Raw genomic sequence first — 9091 nt, 5'->3', positions numbered from 1 at the left:
AAAAAACAGCCGGTAACTAAGGTCTTTCTAAAATAACTTTCCTGACTTCATTAAGCGCCTAAACATGGGACCTTTTCTGTTGCAAAATTTGCAGTAAAGCGCATCATCCTCTTGTTTTGTATAATATTTTGCTGATGCGTTTATAGTTCAGTGCACGCAAAATAAATGCCTTAATATGAACGATCAGGGTATCTAAAATAACCTCCCTCAATTCGTTCTTAAGAATGGAATTTCAGTGGCCAGGAATTTCCAGGAAGTTTCCTGTTTACTTTTTCTTTTGGCTGTTAGGAACATGCTACGGTGCAGAGGGAAGCAGGCTTTCCTAAACGGAGTGCAGTTATCATGGCACAGCATTCACCAAGTCCCTTAATTATTTGTAGTAACTCTATGACTCTTGTGGCACCTTAGAGACTAACAAATTTATTAGAGCATAAGCTTTCGTGGGCTACAACCCACTTCTTCGGATGCATCCGAAGAAGTGGGTTGTAGCCCACGAAAGCTTATGCTCTAATAAATTTGTTAGTCTCTAAGGTGCCACAAGTACTCCTGTTCTTTTTGCGGATACAGACTAACACGGCTGCTACTCTGAAATCTATGACTCTTATTATGCTTGCACTGAGTTGTCTCTGGCAATAATGTCAGCAGGAAAATCTGGGGCAGAAGATATGTGTGAGAGAGAGAGAGGCAGGCTGCCTCTGGCCCAAATTGCTATTAAAATACTGTGATGAGATACGGTAACCATATTAGTTGAAATCTGGATGTGCCTGGATATCTTTTTCCATACATATTTATTAACAGGTTTTCCAACTTTGCTTCCCACATTTAGGCTCCATGTGGAGTACAGCTTTGGCACTGGCACCCAAGGAGGGGGAAAATCACAGGCTGGTGTCACTTTAAAATCCTCATCTGGAAGACGATTGTTGTGACTCAAGTGCAGACTTGCAGTATCTCTTTTATTTAATATTGTTGGTCTTCTACTTACCCATTTGTGTGATATCCTAGCAAAATGCTATTCTTCAAGATCCTGCAGAGCGCATTTACAGTTAAGTGGAGGATTTCAGGTTGCTATTTATAGTGTGTAAATAGGACTGACACCTTTTGCTCTTATGCCAAAGCCTAATTGGCCTAACAGCCACTGCAAAGATTATGCTGATCAGTGATATGTACTGTGTCTGACAAGACATTGCTCGATTAACTGGTTGAGTGTATGCCAAAAATAGTATAATAAGATAAAAAACCACCATTTATATCCCAGACATATTTTACAGCACAATAGTAAGAACTGTAGCAGTAAGTGTTATGAATCAGTGTTTAGTTCTAATGTTAGGTTACAGCTGGATTTATTTCTCATCATCTCATCATAAGTTAGGATACGGAATACAGTAATAAACGTGTTTTGTATAGGAATATTATTGTCCATATCTCAGATACTGAATAACTACACTCTAAATTCAGAAGAGGTGTAATTAGAAGCAACACTTTCCTAATATAGATGGGGTGGACCACAAATTATATGGATCATTAAAATCCTTTTGCTTGTTACTTTCCAGTAGAGGGCAGCAGCTCCCCCAAATCCCTTAATGTAATCAACGTTCCCATAAAGTATTATCAGGTAGCAAGATTTAGGCTTAATAAAATGCAGTGTAAGCTTCAGTAGAAAAGACAAGAGCATAAGATTAATCTAATATATTGCATATTCGCTTACAGAAAAAGAAGAGCTGTAGGGGTTCTGATTAGATTAGTTTGGTTCCCCCTGAGCAGTAGAGTAGCTAGAATAAGTTTAAAGGATACATTTTTAAAGCAGCATGCAGGTTTTTGGCAGCATGGTTCTCATAGATTTTAATTACTGAAACCTAAAGAGCTGCTTTGAAAATGTAGGAGTAAAAAGTCTTTAAAATAGTATAATTTTACTACTTTGAGATCTTTGGATGAAAAGCATTGCTGAAATAGCAAAAAGCTATGCATTTGTTAATTAAGCCACACAGCACCTCTGTGAGGTGGGATCAATAGAGTCAACACTAGGGTGAAACACAGCAACTGTTTGACCGTGCCCAGCAAGAGTACAGAGCAGTTTACAACAGGGACTGAATAATATTCTGTACAATTGAAACTGCAGGAGGAGTTCATATAGGCAGAATGTAATTACCTAATTTGGAATTTGACCAGGAGTTTAGGATTAACATCTCTACTTTTACAAAAAGTACCATGGAATTATTTTATCAAAACAAATCTCAGACCCTCTACTTTTGCACTTCATTTGAGAGAGCATCTCTAGCAGGACAATGTTACATAGGACTTTGCTGGGATATTAATTCAGTATGCAATTAGGAGAAAAAAATATACCTAGTGTCTCACCAGCACTGCTACCAACAGTACCTCACCATTCCTGCCTCTTCCATCCAAACAGACATAGCTAAATCTTGATTAGCTTGTAAAATCTAGTGGGATCACAGCACAGGGTGGCACGCCTTAAAAACAGTCAAGCAAAAGAAAAAGCACTTCTTAACTTTAATTCACTTCTTAACTAAACTACCTATTTGGGTACCGTATGGTCACCATCATCATAGTATCTGACCATCTCCTAAATATTTATGGAGTTATCCTCTGTACATCCCTGTATCCCCATCTTACAAATGAGGACTGGGGCAGAGAGAGAGAGACTCTTGCTTGAGGTCACAGAGGAAGTCTATGTTACAGTGGAGAATTGAAACTAAATTTACTGAATCCCTGTCCAATGCCTCAACAATGAGATCACATTTCCTCCCAGAGAGGGAGAGGAACTCGTCCTGTTCTGCCTGGAAATTAAAAAGAGCTCTCAGAACATTGAGTGAACTTATCTTGTAGATGGAACATTCAAAGTGATGACTATGGACAAGTCCCAGAGCCTAGATTTTCAAAAGTGTCCAGGGATTTTTGGGTGCCTCAATTTTTGGATTCTCACCACTTTCTGGAAATCAGATGCCATTAAGGCATCTCTTGTTGGGCACCCAAAAATCAAGGCACCTAATATCACTAATCACTTTAGAATATGTTGGCCCAGATTAACTGAAAAGCAATAAAACTAAAAGCAAGAGTTCAGCAGTTTGACTTTGGCTGAGATTTTACACACTACATATTGTAAAATACTTACATTCATATATTTAGTCCAACTTCAGATTCACTATAATATGTAGTGTGACAAAGTAAATTGCATATAAATGTCATTAAATTAATATCAGTCCATACTTAAGGGTCAAATTCCATACTCCTTGCACAAGAAAATCTCTCACTGATTTTAAGGAAATATTTTCTTGCATAAGTCATATGGATCTATTTTCCCACTGATGCACAGAGATTTTAGAGAAACTCTCATGGCAGCAATAATACTTAGCACTTTGCCTATTCAAAGTGCTGTACAAACACTAACTAATCCTCACTATCTCCCTACAAAGAAGGTACAATCCAATTTTATATATGGGAAAACTGAAATACAGAGAGGTTGAAGTGACTTGCCCAAGGTCAACAGCAAGTCAGTAACAGATTAAAAATGCATACATTGTAACATCTAGCCTAACACTCCTTCCTCCAGACCAGTGAGTTTCCCAAATAATGGGAGTTAGTAGCTATGGGAGAATGGACATCTCATAGGAGAAATATTTTCCATTGTACTTAATTATGTTGCCTCAAAAATATATGATGAATAATACAAGGAACATCCTGTGTCTCTTTTTTGAAGTGTAAATAACTTGACTGTTTGAGAAATAATTTTCAAAATAAAAGAGGCAATATTACCCCATGTAGAAACTCAGTGTTTATAGCTCATTTTTAAACTCTCTGTGTGTTTATGTGTTTAGGACAACAAGCATCTGAATCCAGAAAGCAATGTTTTCATGTTAGACCTAAAATCAGCTTTACCTGTCCCAGCCCTTTTCAGAAACTACACCAGCAGGTTGATAAATTGAGTGACAAGTTTCAATCTCATGTTAGGTTAAAATGATTTATATATCACTGAAATGGTGTTTGTAATGAACAAACTTTTAAGCATGTCACTGTTAAGTGACACAAAGCCGTGAGTGGTTTATGACAAATCTTAAATCCATGTAGGACTCTTCCTGTATTATATTTTCGAAAAGTATAAAGAATGGAATTTCTCTTTTAGCCAATAATTTTTAATTAGCTATTTTAATTAGGAATTTTTCACATTTGAGGAAATGTATTCTTACTGGAACTGCAGAGGATTATAATAATATGAAAACAAAGCAATGCCCATTACATTAAATCCTGCCTTCTCAGAAAAAGTAGGGTCAGCTTCATCATGTATTTTTGCTGATTAAGGAAGGTTTTAAACAGATGGTTAGTAGTCACTTGAGCTTTAGTTGCGTAAATGATCATTTGAGTGTATGTTAATTTGTCAACTGTTTACTCTAGGTTTTGTCTATAAAATAAATCCCGTGAAAGATTATTTTTTAAAAATTATATATTAGTGATATGTTCATTTAATTCCTTTTCTCCCTCATCTACTTCTTAACTGTTCCCTCCCTCCGCTGATCCTTTAACTGTCACTATTGCATTATTTAACTCTGTTTTGGGACACACTATGTATGAAAGGAAATGGAACTACTCAGTAAAGCTACACAGATTCCTAAATGTTTGCAGGATTAAGCCCTGAAGTTGTATTAAAATCGCAACGTGGAAACGTCCCACTTTTTCTGGAGAAGGACAATGTGTGTTTGGAAGTGACCGCCCTGTCTGCCTCCACGGTAGCAGCCGCAATTTCAGGGAGAATAGTTAACCCGGAGAATGCATCTCTGTAATTCACCTGCAACGCCCCACCACACCCCAACCACCTACCTTATTGCCACCAGCCTAGCAATCTATCCCAAAGTAGGTGTGTACACTGGGGTTGCTGTGAGACGGGAATGCTTCTGGACGCTGCTGGCAAGGGAGGGATCACCTTAGATTGAGTCATCTGTGGAGTCAGAGGAAAGTCTCTATCATCTTCATACACATACCTTTCCAAGGGTGACACACACGCCAAATTTACCAAAAAAGACAGCATCACACACGTATACACACCTGATTTCCTAAATAATGTTTCTCTTGGCAGGATTGTGAATTAAATGTCTCGGGAGTCTGAATCCAGTTTTTATCCTTCAATATTTCTCAACGGCAAAGGCAGCAAGAAACACCAGGGGATCTTCTGGAAAAATGTCAATGCGAGGCTAAATAATCTGCATTGCAACAGCGGATAAGTCTGGTTCATTCTGGTACAGAGTAAAAATGTTCTCTAGTAAAAAGAATCCGAGGGGAAGAGAGAGAAAAGGAAACCCAAACGTCTGAAATGTTCATAGTAGAGATGTCACACCATTGTAGAACAAAGCTATATTTTATTGGCTATGGTGAATACTGACAAAGGCCCCGATCCGGCAAACACGCACGTGCTTAACTTTACTATCCTGACTAAAGTTAAGCATATGTTTAAGTGTTTGCAGGATCAGGGCTAAAACGGCCCATGAAAACTTTTCCCCTTGCATTTTTAAAAAAAGTCTATAGATTTTAGTATTTTAGATGACCGTGTCTCTAGTTCCATATCAATACAATTTCCTTTGAATCTTTAAATGTTTGTTCTAAACTTAATGTTTTAACAATATCTAAATGTCAGCTTACATTAAAACGATCAACAACAGACAGAAATGCTCTAGGGTGTATAATAAATACCAATGCTGGATGATGTATTCATCTCCTTACTTATGTAACAGAGCCTGTTGTTCATTAAAATTATCCATTGCACTTCACATTTTCCAAATATAAATTTTAAAAAAGTTTTTTACTTGCTGCACTTGTATGATCAGGTCTAGCTACAATACATCTATAAATGTCTATCTATAGTGTTTATATTCTATGAGGGAACTATATATGATATACTGTATCTATACTCCATAGACCAATAGGTATTGAGTGTTCCGAGTATAAAACAGACTCATCAATACAGCAGATATTGTAAGTTGTAATGAACGTTGCAGCATGCAATGACTAAGAACCAACACCTAAAAATTCCTTTGATAAATAGCACAACGCCAACAAGCTTGTACGGGATATTTTTTGCTAATCTTCTTACTTTTGCCCTAGTATTGGTTGCCCCCAATCCACGCTTATCGCAGCAGTATGATTAATACTAGACGTGCATGGGGCAGGCGGGGGGTCGGGGGCAGAAAGTGTCAGACCAGTGATACGAAGCTCCTCCCCCTCCCCAGCGGCGCTGCTCTATAAAAGTGTGAAGTGGAGTGCAGGATAGCCAGTGCTTACCTCAGTGACAGGGAGAAGGGTTTCTCGTGGCAGAGCGACTCCGAGGGAAACTGCTACTTGGAATCGGTAATATACAAAGATTTTTCTCAGTGGATTATCATCATCATCAGGTACGGATCTTTTAAAAAGAGGAATTAGCTGGGGGTGGGGGCGAGTAGTTACCAAATCTGGTTTGTTTTTTTAAATGCATGAAGTTATGCTGCTGGGTTTGCACTGGCTCTTGGTATCGTTGAAACGTGCAATGTAAACCATAGCTTTCTATGCGAGTTAAGAAAGCTGAGCTGTCAAGGGTTAAAACCAAATGCAATTACATATAGTCTGGTAAGGGAATTCGTTGCATGCTTTTAAAAACGGAGTAGCAAGCTTTTTCTAATCGCGTGAGTGAATGAAATCCTAATTTCACCCATTACCATTGGGGTATTTTTGACAATTTTAGCCTTCAGTCATGTAAGCAAGTAAAATGTTTGACAAAAGCAAACTTTGGAGGGGCTCTTATTTACTCTGCGATAACTTGCTAAACCAATATTAGCGCTTAGTTTAGCACACACACCAAGTCCCCAATGGCTGGGGACCATCCCGAGGCGTAGAGTTCACTGTAACCGAATACAACATCTATGTTAAATATACCCTGATGACATTTCTTCTCGTCTTCCTCCACCAGGATTTCAGCCAGAATGAAACTGGTTCACGTAGCCCTCCTCTATCTCGGGTCCGTGACCTTCCTTGGGGTGCATGCTGCACGGCTAGACGTCGCTTCAGACTTCAAAAGAAAGTAAGTATCTAAATGTGCTTCTCTGCCCAGGCTGAGGAATGGCTCTGAGACATGGCTAATAGTCCGAGCCGTCCGGGCGCGCTCCGTCCTAGGTCAGAAGGTCCTAGGTCAGAAGGTGTAAACTCCTCTGGGAATAGCACGGTGCCTAAGCCCTACAACACCCCTTTGGGAAACCTGCGCTGGCAGAACCTTTAGCCCTTTGCCTGTGCTTAGTTTGGCTCCTCCACTGTGGGCTCGCGCTAACAGCCCGTCCCCCCCTTTGCTGCTCCTTTCAGATGGACCAAATGGGCACTGAGCCGCGCCAAGCGCGACGCGATACCTCCCGGCACGTTCAGCGGGCAAGTGGCAGCTGCGGACGTGCAGCCTCTCATACGGTCACAGGACGTGAAGGAGGATCCCCGAGTCTCGCATCCCAGGTAACTTCGCGGCCACACACGTATTGCAAGCGGGGCCCTTGCGCAAGCCAGTGGAAAGTTTCCAGTCTCCCTTGTTCGGGCTGGTTGAATCCTAGATGTCCCCAGCCGGGGGGAGGTCCCCTATGGACCGTAAAACCTCTTGGGATCTAGCTCCGGCGTCCCCCATTGTAGCTGGCGGGAGCCTAGCACGTTTGCTGTGGAAAGCCAAATATAAATGGGAACTTGAGTCCCGGATACACAGAAATAGTATCAGCCACCAGACTGCGAGGTCACCTTCTCCCACAGCCAGCAAGCTTTGGGCTATGGCCTTTCCTCTGTACCCACTGCAAGCACTGGCCAGCCTCCCCGTCCCTATTCGCACTGATAACCCCTGGCTTCCCCCAGCCCTGGAGCCCCCTTCCTCCTCCAGGAGGGTCCCCTTGCTCCGCAGCCCCATTGCTCCTTTCTCACGTCCTCTTCCTCTCCCCTGTGTCTTGCAGCAGCCCGGAGGATGCCCGCATCCGCGTGAAGCGCTACCGCCAGAGCATGAACGGCTTCCCGCACTTCCAGGCCATGCGGCTGGGCTGCAGGTTCGGGACCTGCACGATCCAGCAGCTGGCCCACCAGATCTATCAGCTGACGGACAAGGACAAGGACGGCGCTGCCCCCGTGAGCAAGATCAGCCCCCTGGGATACGGCCGCAGGCGGCGCTCGGTGCCAGCCCCTAGCCGGACGCAGTCTCCGTGGCTCACCCTGCTCTCCAGCCGCCGGGACAGCACGAGCGCCGCAGCCCCAGGCCAGCCCGGCCGGCTGCAGGCGCAGCTCCGCGCCCCCTCTCTCTGGACTTAAGACCTGCAGCTGAGCAGCCAAGCACCGAGCTGGCGCCACCTCGGATGGTGGCTTTCCCCGGCGCTTCAGCATCAGGGAGCCCGTGGGGCCAGGCAGCCTCGGAGACGGAGCAGGGCGCGCACCCGCATGGCCTGGGACTGAACACACAGACTTGGGGCTACAGCGGCTGCCGGGTCCCGGAGGCGCTCGGCACCAGCCGGGCCGTGCCCGCCAGCGGCGCAGCGCCCCTAGGAAGGGTCTGGAGCGCGCGAGGGGAGCGCTCACAGCTGGCTCTCTTCTCTCTGGTGCCACATCACACGGGGCTGCCAAGTGAAGTCGTGTGAACCCTGGATCTCGGACATACGGGGACTTATTCTCCCTGCCTGCCCTGGCCACTGGGCTGGGGGAAGCACCCTCTGCATTGTCTGCACCCGGCAGGGAATCGGACACTCACTAGTCCCTGCGGGGACTGCCTTATACTTGAATGTAATAGAGAGAGGAAAAGTGCAATTGTACGTGGTTTAATTAAAAGTGCTGTGTGTGTATAATAAGATAAATATCAATATTTAAGATGTTACTGTTTCCCGTCCTCTTTGCATCTTTGAAAAGAGTTATTTTTATACGGTATCTATTTTTGCATAAGGGCATTTTAAAAAGCATTGTATTCCCTCTATTTTTCATAGCGTGAATGTAAAATCTTGGTGTTTAACTTTCTCTGAGTCTTTTATCTTGCATTCTGGACTGGTGACAGATGTAGAGAATGTATCCGCTATTCTCCATGGGTAACGTGTGAAATAAAATAAACACTATT

At 42.9% G+C, this 9091-nt stretch overlaps 1 protein-coding gene and 1 long non-coding RNA gene across 3 annotated transcripts in view; one reads left to right on the top strand and one right to left on the bottom strand.

Moving 5' to 3' along the window:
• Positions 1-2392: 2392 nt before the first annotated feature.
• Positions 2393-9091, bottom strand: part of LOC135878755 (uncharacterized) — a 56293-nt gene continuing 49594 nt past the window's right edge. Inside the window, exons 4-7 of one of the 2 annotated variants that reach the window (XR_010561399.1) lie at positions 6286-6403; positions 5056-5266; positions 4831-4948; positions 2393-2468 (exon numbers count right to left, since the gene is read on the bottom strand). This is a non-coding gene — a long non-coding RNA (uncharacterized LOC135878755). The remainder of the gene's footprint in view (positions 2469-4830; positions 4949-5055; positions 5267-6285; positions 6404-9091) is intronic. The other variant, XR_010561400.1, reaches the window with a different exon arrangement.
• On the top strand, positions 6960-8301 carry ADM (adrenomedullin). The gene is made up of 3 exons (XM_065404535.1): positions 6960-7057; positions 7333-7473; positions 7953-8301. Exons 1-3 carry the CDS (start codon positions 6960-6962, stop codon positions 8299-8301), a joined length of 588 nt encoding a protein of 195 aa, XP_065260607.1.

The sequence above is a fragment of the Emys orbicularis genome, chromosome 4, assembly GCF_028017835.1.
Source record: "Emys orbicularis isolate rEmyOrb1 chromosome 4, rEmyOrb1.hap1, whole genome shotgun sequence".
NCBI lineage: Eukaryota > Metazoa > Chordata > Testudines > Emydidae > Emys > Emys orbicularis.
The sequence above is the reverse complement of the archived record's forward strand: the minus strand, read 5'-3'. Positions and strand labels throughout refer to the sequence as shown.

What these genes read in the sequence shown, in the direction of transcription:
- ADM (XM_065404535.1), top strand. Translation starts at nt 6,960, where the DNA reads ATGAAACTGGTTCACGTAGCCCTCCTCTATCTCGGGTCCGTGACCTTC. An exon ending in GCTTCAGACTTCAAAAGAAA is followed by an intron (nt 7,058 to 7,332) that starts GTAAGTATCTAA and finishes TGCTCCTTTCAG; the next exon opens with ATGGACCAAATGGGCACTGA. An exon ending in CCCCGAGTCTCGCATCCCAG is followed by an intron (nt 7,474 to 7,952) that starts GTAACTTCGCGG and finishes TGTGTCTTGCAG; the next exon opens with CAGCCCGGAGGATGCCCGCA.